The sequence below is a fragment of the Thunnus maccoyii genome, chromosome 16 (assembly GCF_910596095.1).
Source record: "Thunnus maccoyii chromosome 16, fThuMac1.1, whole genome shotgun sequence".
NCBI classification, from domain to species: Eukaryota; Metazoa; Chordata; class Actinopteri; order Scombriformes; family Scombridae; genus Thunnus; species Thunnus maccoyii.
The window spans coordinates 23,878,714-23,902,256 of NC_056548.1; the positions used below are offsets into that span (position 1 = coordinate 23,878,714).

The 23,543-nt window shown below is 39.5% G+C and overlaps 1 protein-coding gene across 4 annotated transcripts in view; it reads right to left on the reverse strand.

The window, feature by feature from the left end:
- The window catches only part of alk (ALK receptor tyrosine kinase), a 352,978-nt gene that overhangs the window by 58,431 nt on the left and 271,004 nt on the right, over positions 1-23,543 (reverse strand). For all 4 annotated transcript variants that reach the window (XM_042387785.1, XM_042387784.1, XM_042387787.1 and 1 more), the window contains one exon: positions 8,557-8,690. In XM_042387785.1, coding sequence (XP_042243719.1) covers positions 8,557-8,690 — 134 coding nt within the window. The remainder of the gene's footprint in view (positions 1-8,556; positions 8,691-23,543) is intronic.

A 23,543-nucleotide genomic window follows, 5' to 3' on the forward strand; every position in this document is an offset into this window, starting at 1 on the left:
TGCAACAACACATTGTGGAGTCATGGAGAGGGTAGACTCACATGGAAATTAATATGATTTTTGTTTTTCTACAGATGAGTGAGCATGTCAGTCATATTTTGAAATCCTTGCGTGCGCTCTGGAACAACACAAAAACAGTCTGAGGAAGATCTGCTTGTGCTTTGTGTGTCCAGAGGATGGAAATGACTGCAAATTACACACAAAAAAAAAAGGGAAACACAAAAGAAAAAGACACTTCCACAGACTCGATTAAGTCTAGCACACAATTCAGCAGTGGTTAGAATGCATTCATCCTATTCTGCACGTTATTATATTCTCTAATCTGACAAGTTGTCATGGAGGACTGTCCTCTGTCATACGGGACGAAAATCCCAAGAGGCCCGAGCGCGGGGGGAGGGGAGGTGCCACCGCACTGAAGGCAGACTCTGGACATATTCATGGAGATTTACAGCGGCCGGGATGCTGAAGATGGATGCAGCTGAGTTTCCCACTGGACAGTCGACAGGAGAAGAAGTATTCGCTCATGAATTCAATTAACTGTACACAGGCACGCTCGATTGGTCAGAGCTCTGCCCAATCACTATCACTATCTGTCATGCTCCCTGCTGGAGAGACAGCGGCACACACAAGAGCAGACTGCTAGAGATAGAAAAGCCAAATAATACCTTTGATGTCTATTCTACATTCTAGACATTCTGCACAATATGTGGATATTGTTTAAGTTCAAGTGATGTATTCATGGTAACATTAGGATTTGGTTCAAATTAATCTGATTATTCTGGCCTTAAACATTGTTACCGACAAAGTAAGACGCTGCACTAAGTGTGAGGTTCCCGATATGAAAGTGGTGTAAATGTTTAGTTTCTTCATCTCAGAAGGAGATTTTTACTGCTTTGTAAAAAGAATACTAGAAAATGATTGGGTCACAGGCTTATTTTGAAGGACATAATGTTGTTGAAGTTTATATAAGTGGTATATTGTAGCTTGAAGTCAGTAGAGGTCATAGGATACAATAAATCTCTGTAACAGACTTCAGTTACAACAGATGAACATTCACATACATTGAAATCACACTCTAGCTACACTGTAATATAATTCTCATAAGTATTTCCTGGCAGCATTCTCAGTACTAATGTCCCCTTCACAGAACGAAATGAGATTTAGGCTTGCTGTATATTAATAACAGACTTTTCTTCAATGATGTTTAAGTCCATAACATCCAGAAATTTCCTCCTCCTTGCCAGGTCAGGGTTGATTTAGACATCTGTTCCATTTGGCATATGTATGCTGAGAACACTCTACTTGGTGCCCTGGGCCATTTAACACTTGCTCAATATCTTAAAATGAAACTGCCTGTGTAGATTGCCTTGGAAAGTTGCCGGTAACAGAAAGCCAGTTTATGTTGAGGGGATGCTGCTCGCGGAAAGGCCTAAGGCAAGAGATTAGAGGTAGAATAAGATGAAGCTTAGCACTGCCAGATAGGGTCTTGTCTTGGCAGGTTTTGTCTGCTGTTAATTGATGAGCTGTGTTTTTTTGTTGTTTACTTGCTCCGGCGTTCTTGTCATAGATCATTCTCTTAGGGTCCAAAACAATGTGTGATCTCCAGAAAGCTTTAAAGGGACATAGTTTGTCCTGAGAGATAAGAAAACCCACAGAACCTCACAATAAGAAGAAAAAATATCCATCAAATTACCTCCAACGACGCCTGGCAGGTAGATGAAATGCTGATTGCCCGTAAGGCTCCTAAAGGCCAAAAATTAAAGAGCGCCTGTTTTTACAAATTTGTCTTAATGCGCTTATGAAACTGAGATGCAAAAAGCATATGTGATTAGAAATTACTTCTTACATCTGTTTTTTAATCCAGGCCCTCAAGGCAGACAGTAAAACCCAAACTGAAGTTATTAAAAACAAAGAATAAATAAAAACAGGTTATGTCACGTTTTCTAAAACATGTGGTCTATCTCAGGTTGGCAATATGGCCTCCAGACCTGAATTTCCGCACTGCAGTGCATGTGGTGACCCTGTCAGATACATTCTCAACAAAGCATTTTAATTTCTGTCTGTGTACAGGATGGATAGAAGGTATCCAATCAACACGTAACCTGATATTTCTATTCATTCCAAACAATGAGACTCCCCATTAATTTCTCAAGACTGGAATATTTTATAACTACAAATTAGGTTCCTGAAACACCAGATGGTGCGAATTAGACACATCATCAGTGATGATTGAATTGAATTGAAAACGGAATATTTGAATGCAGTGAAAGTGATGGACAGATCCAATTTACTAGATTCATATTGAGGCTAACAATGTAGAGTTACAGGCAAATGTTACCTTACACAAAAAAAGACCCCAAAAGCTTGCACCCATTTAATTAAATGTTATATTGTAATTAATGAATACTTTTTAAGAGCAGCAGATATTTTATCACTTTTTCTGTTTCAGGAAAAACATTTTATTTCATTTCCTAAGGGTACTCTCTTTGCACCATAGTCCTGTTTTATTTCCTCCTTAAACTCCTTTAACTTCTCCTGCAGTGGGGAATTCAAACACCAGTGATGCATTACCTATTGCATGTACAATGGACGCAGTTCATTCCTTTGGTAGAAATAATGTCTATTGTGCAAATGTTGAGCACACTGAAGGGGGAAGGGGGGCAAATACACAGGCACAGAGGCAATGGAGTTCTCTTTGTAGGCCTTTTTTAATAAATACTGTGCAATACATTAAATTGATTATGTGACAAAAATAATAGACAGCAGCAGGCTAAGTGTGTCTACATGTATCTCGCTACCCATGGAACCAACATTTTGCCATTCTAGTTATTTAAGAGGAAAACAAAATCTCAACCAATAAAAGTGTTTTTATGTGTGTAAGGTCTGATAAGTAGAGCTGCCAGCCCAAAGTAATAATGCACACAATAACCAACTGTACAGCTCGATCCAGATGGTCTTTCAATCTCATCAGGAGATATACTTGCAATAAAAACATGGACATGAAAAAGAAAATGCAACTTATGATTGCAGTAACTTCACTTCAGCACCAAGGAGAGCTCACATTTCATCCTAACTGATCAATGAACAGTTCAATATCAACTCTGTGTGGTCAGTGGCCAAACACAGTGCATAGTTTCCTTAAGATCAGACAGAACAGACACCAAACCACAGTTTCAAATCCTGGAGATTTTGGATGAATTGTGGCCTTGGTGCATGAGAACCTTGTGTTTGAAAATTTGAATTTGTTTTCTGTCCACACTTAGTATAATTTTGAATATTTAATTCCAAATGTTCCTTTCTTGCACACATATGAAGTAAAAGAAACATTTTTAAGTTATTAGACAAAATAGTAGATTCAAATTCAGTATTTGGAGCTGTGGACTGAAAGATGGATAGTTGCCTTGTGCATTTTAAACATGCTTTTAGTGTCTTAAGCCAGAGGCATCTAACAGTTAGTATTAATTAGAAGCTCAAAAGTTTAATTTGAAAGTTTGTTCCTGCTACTGAAAACTTTCCGAGCAGAATACCATTAAAAGTGCTGATCCAATAGACACTGCAAGGATGTGTTAGAAGAAAACCCACACTCTGAGCTCACAACAAGGTTTGTACACTCGTTTGAGTTTATTCATCCTGCACACATGTACATCTATGGATTGATGAGCTCTGCCTGAGCTGATGAGTCTTTATGAGACTGACGGAAAACAAAGGAATCACTCATCCTTATGGGCCACTGCCTCACTGTATGACATCTCTCAACCTTTATAAAGTTGCTACAAATCTGACATTCTTTTGATCTTATAAACACACTCTTGCACTGTTGTCACGGTGTTGGGGGGTTTATTTTTTGCTGAATATATACTTTTTTTTATTTTTATCAGACTGTGCTTGTTACCCAATAACGAACACTCCTGGGATGAGTTTATTTTATTCATGCAGTCTAAGTGAAACTGAAAACTCAATTAAAGGCTTATGCTCAGCATATTTAAAATCAAGCCTCAGTCTCAAGCTATGATACTAAATGGCTTTTTTTTTTTTTCCTCCTGCAAAACACCATCACCCATCCATCCACATGTCTAACACTCTGTCCACTCCACCAGCTTTCTCTAAACTCATTTCCCTCATTGAATCCACAGGGCCGTGAGTGATTGATGGGCCTAGGGACACCCTCACGCTGCTGTGTACCTAATCGCAAAGTATAGACTCGCCGTAACGCTCCATTAAGGGCCTGCAGCATCACGGTGTAATGGTTAGGGAAATGGGCCAGGGAAGGGAAGGTCACTGGTTCAAATTCCCTTGGGGGTTCACTGCTGCCTTGTCTCAGCTACATGTCCAATTGGAATGAATTGTGACAGTTTGCTGCGTAATACATGAGCACAAATACAACATGTGCTCTTCACTGAGCAAACATTGTTAGTAGCGTTAAGGTAAATGTGACCTTCCGCCATGTATGCTATGACAGAGGAAGAGCAAGAAGTCAAATCTGCTATCGTAACAATCTGGTAATGAGCTTGTCAGTCATCAAAGTGTTCTCTGTTTACTTCCAGGTTGAGAAACTGTAGGAGGTTAAGAGTGTCATTGACAGGTTTGCTGCGCTTGAATAATTATGTTTTCTGTAGGTTTACGCTGCGAGCTTCCGTGAAATACTAGCAGAAGGCAGGATTCTAACTTCCTGTCAGGAGGATGAGCTCCAGAGATAGGCATATAACCACATAAGTCACTTTAGAGGCAACAAATTGGATTGCTTGTTGGCCCTGTGACTGATGAGTTAATTAAAGTGGAAGGGTATGGAGAAAGAAGTCAGACACTGCTCCATTTATTTATCCTGTATTGACTATGTCTCCTCGCACTTCACTGGCTTGAGTAATCGGCGTCTTTCTGCTCAAGAAAACAGCTAAAAGGATTGAAATGGACATTGTCAAATTCCCAATTCAGACTCAAAAGATCTTAAGAATCAAACTGGATTTAGAAGAATTTAAATCAGCTAAGAGTAAGTTGGGGAAATTATGACTTCGGCTGTTTTATTAATATTTTTATTAGTTTATATTTAATTGTATGTCTCAAGGTAGACATGCGCAAGAGACAAGTAATAATGCAGCACAAGAGGTATGAGATAAAAAGTATAATTAACACATTTTTCTCTCTCACTGATTTGAGAATCTTTAGAGTAAATCGTGCTTTTCTTACAAAATTCCTCCAAGTCTGCAGGAAACTGTTATGCAACAGCTCCTGTGAGAAATACAGACAATTTTGTGTCCACAGACTTCTTCTATCTGGTGAAATGAAACTTCAAACCTTTGGGACCAAATTAAATACAATTAATCAAACCCAAGTTTGGAAGCAGGCTTGTGCTATCCAACCCAAACCTGACAATACAGATCATTAATAGCAATAATTAGCTAATTTTGAGTGCAGGGGCCTGGAACAAATAAAACTAACAACTGCCTTTGCCAGGAACTGAGTCTGAGAGTCTTAATCGAGAACCCCGGCTTCACGCTCTCTGTGAGGTAGGAAGGAAGGTAATTCGAGCCCAGTCTTGTGACAGGTGCTGGAGGGGAAAGTGGGGGAGGTTTAGAACACCGCGAAATGTGGTGAGGCCGCACGGCGAGCGTGCCGAGACGGATTAGGGCTTAGTTTGGGAGTGGGATGTGTGTAGTGGGTGTTGTGCTGGGGAACCAGGTGGTGCCTGAGGAGAGTATGGCACGTCTGTGTGCTTTTTCTCTCTACCAGCTACGGCTTATGTGCTGCCTGGCAAGAGGCACACAGTGAACCCAGAGCTGAGAACAATTAGACACTGTTCAACAGAAGCTGGATTTGCATGAGCAACAACACCCGCTCTGCTCCGTCCTTACGGTGACGGAAAAGACAGTTATACAAAATAACCATTGGATAAACATTGAGACTTGTATTGATTTGTTTGTGTGTGAATTTGTGTTATCTTTTTGTTTTTTTCCCCATGTTTTGCACTTTTATCAGAGTTTTTTGGTTTTTATTCTCTCATGCAAATTCTCTTGATTCTGGGAACAATTTGGGGAATTCTCAGATTCTGTCAGTTCACTTAAACTACTTTAGGTCCCAGACTTGCTTTTAAGTTTAAGACTGGGACTAGATAAGAGTTAAAGTGATGAAGGTGATGGTGATAGTGTTGTGTGGGCTCCATTTCAGTTTCCCTCTCCTTGTCCTTTATTTATTATTATCTTTCGCTGTCTTCCTCTCTTTCCCACACTCTCTCTCTTGCTCTCTCTCTCTCTCTCTCTCTCACACACACACACACACGCATTTACATATTTGACAACCAAAACCAGATAATGTGATGGGGGAGTCAGGTGTTGCTGATTTGTTATCAGGTTGCCAGTGTTGGCCATGCAGCTGTGAAAAACTCAGCTGCATCAAATGAGGAATTGTTCCCTGTGACTAACTGCTCTGACCTGATCTCCAGTCCAAACACCTCACTTGAACCACATTTAAAGAATTACAGCTAGACAAATCTTTCCTGTTGAGCAATGTTCCTCATTCATCTGCAGCTAAACAAACAAAAAAGCCAATCCATTGTTGCAGAGCTCAAAATGACTCGGCCTCTATAAGAACAGAGGAGATTACATTTGCTGGACTGTCTGTGTGGTTCTGTATTCAAAGCAAGGTCTTGGAGATTTAAGATGCTCAGTGTGTTTTTTTTTTTGTTTTTTTGTTTTGTAGAAAAATACAAGATAAAGCCTACTCGGATGCTGTCTGTGCACTGAGTTGACTTTGAAGATGTTGTTCACAATGTCCATCTGTCTAGTCTTTTGTCCAAATGATCCGCCCGTGATCTCTGGATAGAAATCAGGACTGATGGATAATAATAGGTGACAGGCAGGGAAACAACTGTTGAAATAACAAGGAAATATTCCCAAGTGTCCACTGCATTCAGTAGCATTGTTTATACCATTGAGAAAAACCACCCATGCTCATACTCAAACAAACTGAAGCTGCATTTCATACTGACAGAGATTGTGGATTTTCTGGTTCCTCAGTTTTTCTGTGAAAGAGTAAATGCTGGCATTTCAATATCATGCAGGTTGCAGTGAGACCGGGGCTGCTTTTTAGTGTAAAAGAGGGTTTTAAAGTTCCCTGTAGTACAGCGCAGTATGCTATCCCATGTGTCTCTGAAGTGCATTTTTAGAGTAAGTGAAAAATCAAACATTTCACAACATCTAATCAGCCTATTTACTACTGATGTCTGGTCAAATTTGAAGTGTAAATTATCAACACAGGGAAGAACTACTCTAGAACTACTATAAATATATGATTGCAAATCTAGTTTCAGTAAAATGTAGCTTTGTAAGGACATTGTGTAAGCGACATATATCAATGTAGGTATCTCTTCAAAAGGGCTGTTGCCAATTTTAAGATTGAATTTAGTCCATGATAAGCAGCTACTGGTGGAGCATTTGCCTTGGTCTTCCTTTACTTGATTATTCCTTTTTATGTGAGTTCAGCAGATTCAGATGTGGTCTGGTAAACAAATTGGGTGACTTTTCCCACAGAAAACAGAAAACTCTGAAATGAGGCAGTTTAAAACTGCATATTTCAAAACGTAGTCGCCTCAGAAATAATCACATATATTAAAATACATCTGGGTTTTTTCATTTACAGCATAACAGTCTGTTCCATTAAAACAGCACCTGGCTGATATGGCATTTGCACCTCTCTGCCTACCAAACATCTGTCTGTTAGAGGAAACAAGGATTTGTATCCATAATTCCTCAGTAATGCACACTTGAAATGTTTAAGCAATGGTTGCTGTGCTTGTGCATCTCGCTCAGAGGAAATTGAATCAGTTATATTAATCCAATTTCAGGAGCTTTCGAGGTTGACAGAGAAGGATATTATTTCAGTCTCGAGCAGTCTACGCATTTCATTCCGTAACATGGTGTAATGAAGTTAAAAACACAGAACGTAGCTGTGCAATTTCCAGTTTGACATGTTTGAGCTGCTTTGGGAACTCAGTCACTTTGCAGACATGTGAGATGCATTTAGTTTATGTACATATTACAGATACAGTGACAGGAAACACAAAGAAAACCAAAGCTTAAAGAGGGGTCTCATCTAGTACATTGGTTTGTACTTGTTGGGACCACTTCACTTTGATCTTTTGTTGCAACTCATAATTTTCATTGTAGGAAAATCTCTTGATTTGTTTCTTTTTTAAAAAAATCGATCAATCGATTGATCTTTTAGTTTCTGAAGTGGTAAAAATGATGATACAGTATCATATCAATCACAGCTTACTCAAAGAGACGTCATTTAATTGCTTATTTTGACTGATATACATCCTGAATTTCCACAATATTCAATTAATAATGATATGAAACAGAGAAAAGGTCAGAATTTTTGAAGCTGTAACCAGTGAAAGTTTGGAATTTTTACTATATAAAAAACTTCAGCTGACTAATTAACTTGTTTTAAACAGGTAATTTTTCTCAGATTTTTACAAAATGTCACACTACTCAAACATAAAAGAACAAAAGAAGCAGCATCACTATTTGTCTTTGGAAGAACAAGGAAATGTCAACTTACCCATGGTGCAGTTGGTGGTGAAGTGGGGCTCGATGGTGGCTGTGTCATCCTGTGGGATCCGCTGATCATAGCTGGCTGACACCCGAAAAGGCGATCCTCCGTGGGTCCCCAGGGTGAGGTGGACCACTGCCCAGCTGCCAAGGAGAGAAAGCAGGAGCAGGGTCAGTGCGATGAGCAGACACCACGGCTGACAGAAATACCCACATCCGCTGCGGGGGTCGGGGGTTAGGGTAGCTCGGGCCTGCTCTGCCTGAGCTCCCACAGCCTCGGAGGAGGGACTGTCCAGGACTTCAGCGGAAGCCGACATGGGGGCTTCCCCATTCCCTTCCATTTTGGGAGGGTCCCTTTCTGCCACTGTTTGTGGATGCATGGCCCCCCTTTGAGCCCACCCCAGACTCTCGAGGATGTTTAGAGATGGCCAGGTGCGAGGTGGTGCCTCACTTGAGAGTTTGGTGTGGAGTCAGATGTACGCCTAGAATTTAAGACCACAATTACAGCAGGTGTGTGGTCCAGAGACAGCAACACACTCAGGTAAAGATGTTGTGTGGAGGCGAACTGCAGTCCTGCGGTGAATGCTGTCCTCCCTCAACCACTGGCTGGCTTTGTGTAGTTCAACTGTCCCTAATTTTATTAAGCAAATTGTGCTGATTTCACTTTGGCTCTGAGCTCATCAACAATCTCTCTCTCTCTCTCTCTCCCCTCCCCCTGTCTCTTGCCCATCCCTTTCTTTTTTCATACACACCACATATACTGCAGTGAATGCACTGGAAATACCTACGTCCCTAATGAGGAAGTATAATTTGAATGCCCCCCTTACCTACAAACACACACTACCGACACATGTACACAACACCAGCTGGTTAAAGACTACATTGTGTTTGATTTGTACACACGGACTCAGTGACTGCACAAGATTCTGTGTATTTCAGTACAAAATGTCATCACAGAAACAGATTGCATCATTGCACACTGCACTGCAACATATGTTTATTTTGTTTTAGCAATGCCCACTATTTTGCTGCTACTATCATGCTGTTGCAGCACTGTTTTCATTAACCGCAGTTTGCACAGACTCTCACATTAACAGTAGAGAAATAAAACAACAGATTTTGACAGTGTAACGTTACAGTACATCATGCTGATCCCACTCTGGCTCTAAATGCCATATACATAAAACAGAAGATGTCTCTCCATTGTCCAATCTTTCTTAAATTACTGTAAATGTATTTAACTGTGAGAGAAAAAAAAAAACATATTTCTGCAGTAAAAACATTTTGCTATCAACTGAATCGACATAGAGGCTATCAATTTGCTGAGTCCTCACTTCGGCTAAGATACTTCTATGTTTTTGTTGGCACAGCATAAATAGATATTGCATTAAATGACTATTGGTCATGTTGAAGTGTTCGCTCATCGTGACAAACCCATAGAGAATTATCAGCCATCTCTGAACATCTACAGAGGTTTGCAGCCTCTTTTAGCTCAGTGTTTCATTATCTGTCAGAATTTAACACTGACATGCTGATAAACCCACTGTATGCTGCCTGCCCAGCACCAAAAAGCAGATAAAGACAAAGTTAGTGATGTGACTAGCAAGGGAAGAAAGCTGAACATCTATCCCAGATTTTTTTCTTAGGTTGTTGGTGGAGATCAACCCAGAGCTAAAAGGAGAATGAATATTGGTGTTAAGTTGATCAGGTGATCAGAAACATGACTCCAATTTGATAATAATGTTGCTCATTGTCTGCTGGTCACTTTAGTTGACCAGCAGACCCTCTTAAGGTGATCATTTGTCAGGACTATGTGTCCACCAGCTGGTTTTGATGAATCAATTATATATATGTGTACCACAGTTTCTTGTGTTTATAACCCTTCAGGCTGTAGGTTGCAGTGCAGTATTATTTGAGCATTATTTTATGTGACGTGACGTTACAATCCAGGATGTACTAGAAAATAAACTTACATTAACCGGATACATTGGAGACACAGGGAACGGAGGGATCAAAAACACTGTATTCATATTTTCCTTCATACCCAGACATCCACATTTTTTCCCAACAGAGACATATAAAGAGTAAGAGCACCAAAGTGGAAGAGTTTCAGTACATTTAAAAGGTGTTAACTGCCACAGCCATTGGTGGTGGTGTTATTCACAGAGAACTCATGAGCTCTCTACTTTTTGATTATGACAAGTGCACTGGGAAATTGTCTGCGACCGTGTTTATTTTAGGGTTTATTTTGCACTTTGTTTGGGTAGAATTGTGCTAGTAAGAATACAGCAAACATAAATTCACACATGCCCACTACACAAACAGGCTTTTTCTGATTTCCCCAATGTCTGTGCTCTGACTCAGAATGCTTTACATTACTACCTTTGCCAGCCTCCCTTCTTATGTTTTTTTCTTTTTTTATGTTGCGTTGCCTTTCCTCTCTATCCTCCCTGCTTTCACTGATCTCACCTCTTTTCCAGTCCCTTTTCACTAAACCCTCCCTGCTCCATCTCACTCCCACAGCCACTGCTCAGAGTAAAGGGAAGGTATTGGCCAGATGGTGATGTTATAGCACCACAGTACACCTTTAGAGAACAGCTTTGCAGTGTGGGACCTGCTCCCTGCCATATCCCATAATAGAAAGGAAATGAAGCCCTACATAAGGGCTGCTACTGTCTCCTTGATAACCTTGAAATGATTTGCTGACGGAGTACATATGGTGTGGATGAAGCCACCACTGGCTTGGCTGAAGAACGAATTTAGAAATGGCCTTTTTTGAATGACTACTCAGCACGATGATGATGATGGTGATGATGGTGGTGATGATGATGAAACTGAAAATGCACAGGAATGTTTATCTCCTTGTGCATAAGCTAAATGCAAGCACACAGTCCGACAGTATAGGTCTAAATTCAGCCGGCAGAAACGACCTATAGTTATGTTCACGCCATCTAGTGGCCGTAGTAACCCTGACCTGGGGAAGTGACGTCAGCATAAGGTGACTTGATAAAATCATTTTTGACTTCTTAGGAGGAGGCGGGTTGGGTGGATGGCTGGATAGATAGTGGGCCTTGCTGCAGGAGATCACCTTTAGCCTCCACGAGTGTCAAGTTTCCAACCAAGTCATTTTTTAAAAAAGCCGTAATGTTGTGGTGTTTACTGTTGCCATGATGACAAAGGTTGCGTAACTTTAAGGAAGTATAAACCATGTTTCAAGTGATTATTTTAAGTCAAACCATAATCTTTCCCTAACCCTAACCAAGTGGTTTTTGTGTCTAAACCTAACCAGACCTTAACCACAGCGTTGTCACACCATAAAACATTATTTTTTAATGTAACGGTTTTGGAAAGCCAGAGTGGATTGCTAGATGGTGTAAACGTAACTATAGGTCATTTCTGACGGCCTGAATTTTAGACCTATACTGTTGTTCTTTTATGAGGATGTGGTGCAACATAAAATGCTCTAGATAAACAGTGGTGCAAGGGCTCAATATTAAAATGTGAAACACAAAACAAATTATCATCATTTCAGAGGTGCAAACGTGTAAACAGAAGAGCTTGTGCTTGGCATTGAATATGGTTAATGTACTGATAATAAAACAGACAGAGCTGTGCTGCATCCATTCTAAAATTGATCAATGTAAACCTGATCTACTCACAGTGTACAATTGTACACAAGTCTCTTGGACTACTGAATTATTTTTTTTATGTCTTATCACACTACGTCTGCGCTGGCACTCACAGGACTGATTAACTGAGGAGCAGATCAGAGCGGAGCTGCCAGAGCACATCACTCAAACATTTAAACCTAATTAGTAGGATACCATGCATGACACAGTGGTCTTAAATATAAATAAATAAAATGAAAATGAATGATAAAGATTCTTCATGTGGGAATTAGATATACATGACTAATCTGAATGTGGTGCTAATGCTATTAATTCTAATTATGGTCTTTTGTGTCCTAATGGCCTGCTAGTTATTTAAAATCACCTGACCTTTGTTCAGACTCCTGTTTGGTGAAAGCCTCTCCCATGATGAAAATGTTTTTTTTTTTTTCACAATGGAAAACAAAACAGCTCAGGCCAACTAATCTCTGCTGCCAATTGACAATACTCATTTCATAATGCTATTCATTTATGCTCCCCTTAGTGCTCTGCTCTGGGTAATATGGCTCTTTTCATTTTCATTTGGTGTATGCCTGTGTGTGTGTGTGTGTGTGTGTGTGTGTGTGTGTGTATTTGTTAGTGAGGATGTAGGATTCTTATGACCTAACCACATTAAGGCTTATTTGTCTTGTGGGTTCTGGTTCGCATTAGCTGTGAGTCTCATCCACCAGGAAAAACAGTACATGAAGAACTATGTTGCATATTCTTTTCAACGTGGTAATGTTATCCTCATGCTGTGAGGCCTGGTTAGACTCACTGCCAGATTAAGGCGGGTGCAGACAGGGAGAATAACTTTACTTCTGTCTTACAGCATGTAGGTGTTCTCGTGTTTACAGTTTGTCTTCAAAGCAAGTTCGCCTTTTTCTGGCTTTTTTCCAGGCTGAAGTGACAACGGCTTTGCAAACTTTATTTTCCTCACATCTTCGCATTATAATGAAGATATGTATTAGAATTAGGTTTATATCAGGGTGACAGAATTAAGGTTTTGTTTAAGGGTTAGGATTAGGGTTAGGGGGTTAGGGTTAGGGGGTTAGGGAATCTAATAATCAAATAAAAGTCCTCATAAGTGTTGAAGTTTAATGTGACCATGTGAGAGAGACAAGCTGTATGAAAAGCATTTTAAAAATGTTTTGTAGATGACTACTACTTTTCTTTGCTTCTGAGCACAAATTACAGTCATTCAGAAAATAATCACCCACCTTGAATTGTACATTTTCTACCTCTACATAAAATGGTCTCAAATATGAAAATGAAATAAAGACTTTTTTCTGTAAAAAAATATTCCTCATCTTAGACCAGCAGCGGTAGTTTGCCTTATGGATTTATCGTGTTGAAGTATAAAGAGGACTTGGAAAAACACTCAGCAGACAGAGGTAAAGGTTGGGTGGAGGACAGAGTCTACAGAATGTGTTTTCTTGAATTTGGCATTAATATACATTTTAGGGTGTGTAGTAAATGTTCCACATATGTCCTGGGATTGATTTTGCATTTGAAAATGAAAAGAAACCAATCTCTTTCAAATAATCTTATGTAAAAAATGGATACGGAACTGAGAGATGATGCTGAGAACATCACATAAGTGTCTTCATTGTTTGCTCATTGGCCTTGCTTCAGTGATTCCCATCACATGTTGTTTGGGTTGGTTAGCTTTCTGTCTCTGATGATTTCCGGAAACAATTACAGAGGGTAAATTGAATCAGAAGATGAATATGAAGAAAAAGCAACAGGAACTTTTTAGGTTTAAGTTCAAATCAGCCTTAAGGGGGTGCTGTGGCACATAAAGCACACTGAGGAATCACTGAAGGCAGTTCTGCAGTCAACAGTTTGCCAAGTTGCAGGAATTTCGAGTTGTGCTTAGCTTAAATTGGTCATGCTGTTCATATTTTTGTTTGTGTCTATAAAGCTTACAGCATGTCTTTAATCTCAGTGTAATTTGATTAAGTCACACATCATTCATGGAAGTCCATCCACACTGACTGACTGTTAAATCACAATGCTCCACAACAGCTGTTGCTGATACGACAAAGATATTGAACATGGTGAGATACAGCTGCAAATGTGAGTGTCTATCAGCAACTTTCTCTGTTAGTCAAAATCAGAACAGATTTGTGAAATGTCAAAGCTGATTAGTTTGAGATTTGGCTGCCTTACTGTGCCAAAAATAACTAGATAGGCCTGTTCCAAATAGACGTGTGAGTGAATCAATCCATTTTGGGTCAAAAAACGAAGGAAGTACAACAAACAATCAAGGGAGTTTAAAATCAATAATATCTCCTTGTGTCATCCAAATGGCCTTCTGTTAAACATAACCTGGTGTAGCTATGACGAAACATTAACCTATAATGTGTAAGGTATCAACAAAATACAGTGTGAGGTATTGACAAAGCCATTTAACTCACATCCTCGAGCCTAAGTGCATGAAATGGAAAAGGTTTTCAATCGTGCCCAAAGTCCAAGTACCCTGTTGAATGCATCTGCAGTAAAACTAAAGGAAGGAAGGATAGAAATGGAAACTGCTTTACATGGTAATGGAATTTTTACCCCCTAAGAGACATCGCCATAGATTTCGATCATGCCGGCTGTTATAAATCGAAGTGGCTTTTTTTCATAGGGGAAAGATGAAATTGATTGAAAATGATGATTCGTACGACTAGGTGTGCACGGAGGCGGCAGGGGTTAAGGAGGTAGGAGGTGGGCGGGGGCGCTGCCGTGATTGCTGCTGGATCGGGATCTCTACTTAAGCCACATTGATTTTGACTGTCAAATGGCGTAGTGCACAACAGACGTAAGCCAATATGTCAAGAGAAGTGCAGATTAGATTGAACGGCCTGACACAGCCCGGCTGAATGAATGCCACTTCCCCAAACTAAACAGGACACATTTGAATGCTATCTGTTGAGAGCAAAATCTGTTATGCCATCGTGCAGCTAGGATGATAGGTAGATGAGGTAAGCTGGGGATACAGGGTCGACTTGTATTAGGGACACGTTTTTGACAGAATTTAGCATTTGTTGAGCCAAAGTGGATTAAATAAGCTTGAAAAGATCTTTTTTTTTTTCACACTGTCCCAAACTATTTTCACAAACAATTGTCAGGGAAGGGGAGAAAAAAAAAATCACTATGCATCACATTCGCAGAAAACGACAGAGTTTGGTCTCATCACACATATGCCTCACAGACATTGAATAACAAAACAATTTCATAATGACAGTTTGTGACATTAAAGCTGGCAAAGAGGGGTTTAGCTGACAGTAATCGTGAGACTTTTACATGATTTTGCAGACTAAAACTTGCGATTGCCCTCAAAGCAAGCCTTAGCCATTGTATATTCAGATGAGTCACACCTGAATACAGCTATCTTGAATTTCTGTGCTAAGCAAATTATTCTGTGACTGAGAAAGTGAACAATCTGCCAAGAGCAAATTACAGAGGATGAAAGAAAACCCAAGCAAATAAACAAACCCGCATGAAAAAACAAGAGGATGCAAGTGTGTCCACCAGGGATTCATGTCAGTGTGGCAATTTCACACGGCCTAAAAAAAATACAGATAAAAACTGCAAAGCCAAGTCCGAAGACGCACACCGAGTGCATAATCTGAATGGCCAGAGATGCCCACTCTAATGTATGAACTTGGGAAGTTTGTCTGCTCCAATAACTGCAATCAGACATGTAACTTCAGTAGATGGCTACTTGAATCCAATCTTCACATTGGCACATATATACTAAATAACAAGCCTTACCTTAGATCTTCATTAACATACATGGACTCATGCTTTTTTTTTTAATGGGTTGTATAATAATCAAGGTTTCACTCACTCAGTTCATTTTGCCTTTTGGGTCTGTTGTTGACTTGCCACTAAATTTCATGGACCATCCATATCCATCACAAAACTGATGATCAAAGCACAGATACACTCACTGGTGACACTTGTTAAAACTTGTACTGGTGTATTAACACATAGCCTGCTTGTTAAGGAGGTGCAACTGAAAACATTTCACCGTTATAACAAACCTTGACTCAATGTTAGTCATACCTTTTGTGGGAAATTAATATGGATAAAAATTTTGAAATTAATATTAATGTAGCAGTGCTACCATGACTCACAGTTCAGACAGTTAAGAGGGTTATCATTTATTAGTCACTTTATACAGCAATGGCCTAAAATGAAAGAAGGAGAAATAAAAAAAGAAGAAGCTGTGGAGTGATTAAAAATTAATAGCTTCAACTTTCAGCACCAACTACGGTTTCTCATGTAACTATTGATTGAAATAAGACACTGTACAGAAAGAACTGCATATAAATGATTTCATATTTCCATCAGCATTTTTGAGATTCCTCATCTATCTACACCTGAGAATGTGTAACCGGATCAAAATATCTTATTGCAGCATGTCATAAAGTTTGAATTTTAAGTTTCAATCAGACTTTTAAATCAAAACTGAGTACAATTCTGCTAAAAATGAATAGAGGTCAAAGTGAACAGGGAGTATTAGCAATTCATCTAGGCTGAGATCAGAAACTATGAAAGAACTTATACGAGAAATAAAGAAAGGAACAGTGAAGGCTATGCCAAGACTGATGAAAACAGATGACTTAGATGTTTCAGTATTAGATGAACATGACGGCAATGTATCAAAAGACTGACAGGTCTTCAATAAAACCCCTATTTCCATTTCTGAGCTTCCTCCTCCAGCGCTGTACGTTTTACTAATAGTTTTTGCTAATGCCTTATCTTGAGTAAATGTGGAATCACATCTGATGTTCAATGCTTCAAAAAGTCCTGTAATGAGATGAAGTCTTTGGCATCTACTGCTGAACCTCCCACCCTGGATAAACTATCTGTGGAGTGGAGCATATCACAATGTGTAAAGTCAAGAGAAAGCACTGAAGCAACTTTGAGAATTACATTAAAATTGTTCTAAATGAACATTGCCTGCACCCCCTGCAGAACCAATATAAAAAAGAAGCAGAAGAGCTTAACACATTTTTCTGCACAAACAAGTTGTCTTTTCATTACAAATAATGATTGAAAGGTTGTGCATGAATGACTACACGTGTGAGGTCCCAGAAAAGCAATCAAAACTATATAGATAATGATTTCAGTGTTATGAAGAAGAGGGGCAATGAAGCAGAAGAGTCCAAACAAACTAATGGAACAGGACCCTGCATCACATTGTGCACTGTTGATTGGCAGGTTGTTTCAGTTGATTGCCCGTCTACATTCCGACATTACTCGCCAGGTTTAGAGGGAGAGAAAAAAAAAAAAAAAAAAGACAGTAGTTAATCGTGCCACTAAGATAGAAGAACCTCAAAAAGCAGGGTCAGTCTGGCTATCTGGAGCAGCAGGAGTTCATGTTGAGCCATCCATGTGTAGGCTGGCAACTCTGATATAAAAAAAACAAAAACAAATGTCACATTCTGTTTGATTCTACATTAGACTGGCCAGCTGGCTCCATACAAGAGTGTGTATGTGTGTGTGGTCTGTGGCTACTAATTCATCATATCATAAGAGTGCATCCCTCTCTTGCTAACTTTACGTTGGTACATTGCCAGTTCATAAGTGCTAAGTTGATATTAACAGCTTGATTTGAAATGGTACATTGTTTTTCATGCGTCCATACGGGGGTCGTGGGTATCTGTGGCTCTCTCATGATTGGCCAGTCTGGGTCAAATTTCCAGAGCAGTGTGAGCAGATCTTCTTTTCCAGTCAGCTGCTGCTAAAATCTCAGAGATAATGAGGTTATTTATCTTGTAACCCTTGTTCTCTGATAATGTGGGTGAGGCGTCTCAACATGGGGAATGCTCTCTCAGCGTTATCCTTGGAAGCCTCTCTATCATTACCCAGCCAGCCGTCAAAGCAGAGCCCCTTGCATCCCATAAAGAAGTGATTGACACAATGTCACTCATCATTCAAGATAAGCCCATGTCTTTCTCAGTTTATGCAAGGAGGGTGTTTCCGGTGAGACAGACCACTCATGTTATCGGGGAACAGAGGTTACTGGATAGCTAACCTTAAGTTCTCTAAAACAGTCGTTTCAGTGTCTCACAATGGGGCTATACTGACTCCTGTATTGTGAGATAAGCTTATCTGAGCGAACCCAGGAGGTTCCATTTTTCCCAAAGAGTCCACACTGAGGACAGTACGCCGGGGAGGGTGCACTGACATACTATTTATGAAACTTTACAAAGGACAAAGTTGAAGCCTAGCTCACTGCAGCACAAGTTTTGTTCAGATAGTCACACCTTTAAACTAGGCCCAAGGTGTTGCCATCCGTACACAACACAACCTAGCTGTTTGGAGGTGATGGTCATATCAATCACTGGGCCTACCAGCAGAATGTAGCTCAGACAACTGAACAGACCTCCTAAAGGCTTTATATCAATACACAGAACTCTCACAAGAAAGCATATCAACTCTTTATTTCAAGCTGGGCAGCTCTGGTGTAGTACTGGTGCTAACGCTTCTGCTACATACTTGGCGGTTGATGGCAGTAGCTAATGCTATTAGTTAGCAAAACAATGCTAAGATGGAATAAAGTTTTAGGTGCTTTGTGATAGACATTTTCTCTAAAACCCTAAAACTTTGTAGTGAAGAGTAAGCTAGGTGGCTGACACACAAACTATGTGTTACTATCTGTTGACCAATAAGTTTGTTATGCTAGGCATCAAACTAGACAACCAGAGGAGGTATCATGGCGGCTGTGATGGCTTCAAATTATTTAATTCTGATAATGTTCCCCATACTGAGACACCAAAACAAACACTTGATCACAATATTGATTTATAGTTGCTGGAGCCTGCATGGTTGTCATGTAGCATGTAGCATGGAGTGTGTCACATCTATAGTGGTTGTTCAGGACACTATAGATTGCAGTAAGGTAACTGCCATGAATAATGAGTGGTGACAGACCACAGAGGTAAAAGTGACAACAAAAAAGAAAGCAGCGGCCCAGTTGACTCAACATTTTCAGCATTTGCTGATGCTGTTGTTCATAGCTCCTTATTGAACAGTGAGTGCAGCAGTGGCACCTTCATATATCACAAGCTCACAAACAACCAACAATGCAAGCATCGAACAAAACCACAGCGCTCAGATAATGCATGTGACAAATAATCCTGTCCTCACCAGAATCATCATGTATGATAGAAAAGTATTACACGTAGAGAGCTATCCCATCATTTTCAGGGTTATTCTCTAGCTGCTTTCTTTCTCAGTCTTTCTCTCCTTTGTCATCTAATTTCATTTTCTATAGTTTCCTCCATTATCTATGCTTCAATCTGTTATATTGCATTGTATTCTCTGTCATGCTGGTTCCTGTTGACTCTCTGAGTCTGTTTCCTCATACTGCTCTATAATCACATCCCCCCCCTACACCACTACTGATCTAAATGAGGTTACGACTACAGTTGCAGTGCTGTCTAATGATATTGTGCTGATTGAAATATCACTGCAATTGCAAGGTGGGAAAAATATCAGAGCTTCAAGGAAGCATGTTCCATGAAGAAATGGAAACAGAAGCTCACCCTACAGTAACTGCTCTTTACATGAAGAATAAAAAGTACATTTTTAGCTACTGTCTTCAAGATTTTGTCTTGATATTGTGGTAAGTTTGGATGCCCTTCCTCCTAGCCAGCTGTCTTGATGTCTGCTCCTCAACCCATTTGTTTTTCTTCTAATTAATGTCAAATTAAACTGCACATATACTTTAATAAGGCTTCTGCTGTACCTTCTATGGCACATAAAGCATGGAAGCTCTCAATAAATTACTAAATTCAGTGATGAAAACTTGGCTCCTCAGACGTAAACTGCTATGCTATTACAAAGATGAAAGGCATGGGGGGAGAGATCACATGGCTCCTTGCACTTTTTAATTATGACCCAAATTCAATTACTTTGCAACCTCATACTTTACAGAGCCACAGGAAATTGCTCCCATCGAGTGACAGCATTTGTGATTAAAACATGTTCACTTTGTAACATGAAAATGCTGTTGTTAGAGCTTTGGGCTTACAAGAAACGGATGATGGGTCAAAATAACAGGAAACTGTTACCCTCTCCTAACTGACTAATTTATCATGTGTCACCAAACCACAAAGCATGTTAGATGTATGATTTATGTTATTTTCACTGCAACCAGAACATAAGACGATGGATACTGCACTGCAGACAATCTTGCACTGCTTGTTGAAAAGCAAACAAGAACATGAGACAGTTAAAATGAGAGTGTGTCACATTCTACCTGGTGACAATCACTCTTTGAAAGATATTTTTTGGAGGGGAGGAAGTCAGGAAAATAGTCACTTAGTAGCTGTGTTTGAATCTGTAGACCAGCCTTGAGACTAACTACTAATCATCCTGTATGGAGATGAACACTAAGATGCCTGCAGCCATAAGAGCCTGCACTGCTGAGATGTTAGCGTTGTAGTCAAGACTGACTCAGCTGATGCAAAGTCAATATGTAACAAGATATTACAACGTAAAGACCAAGAGAATATTGAGCCTAAATAAATATGAGATCAGGATTAAGAACCCATAACTTTACAGCTGGATATAACAGTTTATATTCAGAACATCCATACTCATATGGTAAATGCTGTCTGACAATCAAGGGTGCATATGAAGAAATAGCCATGTAGTTATTGCTGAGAATGAGCGTATACATGGCATGGCCCTCAGATTAATAATCCACCAGTTGGCCCCCATGGCAATCTCTCCTAAATGTGTTTATCACCATAATGGTTATTACATTCACTTCTGCTTTGTATAAAAAAAAAAGCTTAATGCAAGAACATGTCATTATGAAGAGGGCAACAGAAGAGTGAATTTTAAGTAGGCTGAATGCTTTCAGCTATATGGTGCTGCTGTCTGCAGGGCATTTTCATATATGTTCATTTTTCATCACATTTAGGCTCAAATTATTCTGCCTTTTTTTCACTTAACTCCAGATGTTTGAGTGTGTATTAAAACGGAATATGAAAGTGGTATTTACTTGACAACCTTGGGCCTGCGGTTGTGTAAAAGCAATGTTTTCCATGTTTAAATAGGCAGCACAGGGGGGCAGGTGTTTGGCTGAGAGCTTAGAAAGCAAAAACCAATGCGAATGCATTATGATTCACTTTAAGATAGGAATGCTGGCCAAACTAAATATTAGCAGTAGTAGAGTTTGAATAATCGTGTATGTATGAATAAAAAAAAGATGTGTTTCTTTTCATGTAACACTTAGTGTAGCCTGACATGACTTTTAGTATCAACTAGAACAAAAGTAGGAAGCCCTCATGCTTAATCTGAAGGACATAAAAGGTTAATCAGCCGATCCAACAAGCTTAGCCAAATGTGCTTCATAGACGACCTTAGTTTAGGGTCATGTACTCTGTTTGAGCTTTTCCGCACATGTGACACGGCAAATATTTCATTTCTTGCAAATTGAACACGTTTACATGATAGATTCAATGAACTGTTTCTTCTTATTACTGAACATTTTACTGTCTTAAATTTTAAAAAAGTACATTTCTAACTGTTTTCTAAAGAAAATGGGCACTCTGTTAAAAGTAAGTCTGCTCATGCTGTAAAGCTTGCATTAGCGTGACATCTCATGAAAGCTGGCAAATCAGTTTAACTTTCAGGATCCTGTATTCCTGAATGGGTCATGTAGCTTTTATTCATGGGTGAAGAATGTGTGTTATTATACGAGTTCATGCAACAGTAAATGTTTTCTGGTGCATTAAAATGTTCATCCACTGTACCAGTCCTTTGTTTTCTCGAAAGAATGATCTCTGTCTGATTAAAGTGAAGTATGTTTCATTTAAAAAAAACACCTTCCAAAAACGTTAAACTTCATTAAACATGAAACAGCTGATGTGTAAAAAAGCTTTTTTAAGCACAACCCAAACCATAAATGCAAGAACCACACTGTATCTAAGAATGAGACAAAATAGTATTCATGCACTCAGTGTTGGAGCCTTGGTTGCAGCTTGATTGAGCATTGTTAGTAGGAAATGATGGTATTCTGCATGAATAATCACATGAGGTGCATTCATGTAGAACAAATGTATGCTCAGATTATTGCTTGATCCTGTCAGCCGAACTTTATGTTTTATGCACAAAACCCCTTTAATGTTTACATTTTTCACTGGATAATGACTGAATGCTCATATTGAGAGATCATTTTATGAAAAATACAATTAATCACAGGGAATGAAAAGCTGGCTGCCAGAACTCAACTATTTTGCAGTTATTAACAAATGGTTAGAATTTAGTCCAAATGTTGTGCTGCACAAAAATACCTCATTGAACTTGTGCCATTGAAGTGACACCCTGGTGGATTTCTCTCCGCCTGTTCCCACTCAAGCTTGCCTTGACAGGACAGTGCATCTAATTTAGCCGGCGCAGTGTAATTTTAGTGTCCAAAAATATGCTTGAGTCACTGTCTGTTACATCTTAACCCTTGTTATCTGTGCTACTTGGATTTCTCTTGTTGGTGGAACTGAACACACATCCCCTGTTCCAAAATCCTTTAAATGTATGAAATGTGTGTCTATTTCAAGTATTTTTGAGGTTGAATTTTGGCAGTTTACATGCAGATTATTATTTCATGTGGCCCAGTCAATACTACAAGTAAAGCAGAGTCTTACTTTCATTGGTTATGCTTCTATCATCCAAAATGTCTTGTAGAATAGATAAGGCTCAGTCTTTTGGTTGATTAAATCTGAAGACAGCAGGACCAGTATGTTTGTTCCAATTACAGCCCATAATTTGAGGGATGTGCTGCACATTACCAAAACAGTGCCCAATTACACTCACCTCATGTGGGCACCATGATTAAATTTTGTGCAGCTAGAGGCTGCTGCTTGACGACGTATGTAACAACTGCGTGAGTCGTCTTCCAAGAAATGTTCCAAAAGCGGAGCCTGAAGTGACTCGCAGTAGAGGCAGATGTGTCGCTGTGATGAAAAACTTGATGTGGCAGAGCAGCCCACATGGAACAGATTTTATGATATTACACGGTGTGCAGAGTTGATATCTGATGTCGAGGCTCTGACCTTGTTGCTCCTCGTAGCATACAGTAAAACCCAGCACAGTGGTCACTCTGTCAATGTGTCACTCCAAACTCTACCCCTGGAGACACTTCAGAGAGTCAGAGCTTGTAGTTGGATGGCAGGGTGAGTAATAATTTTAAAAGGGGTGGTGGGGGGTGGATTCATGTAAGAATTTTATTCTAAATGAATTCATGTATTCTTAAAATTGATACATTTTCATTTTTTCAGTTCTGTACACAAATAAAGTGATGGATTCTTTTCACTAAAAAGGCTGTATTAACAGAAGGAAA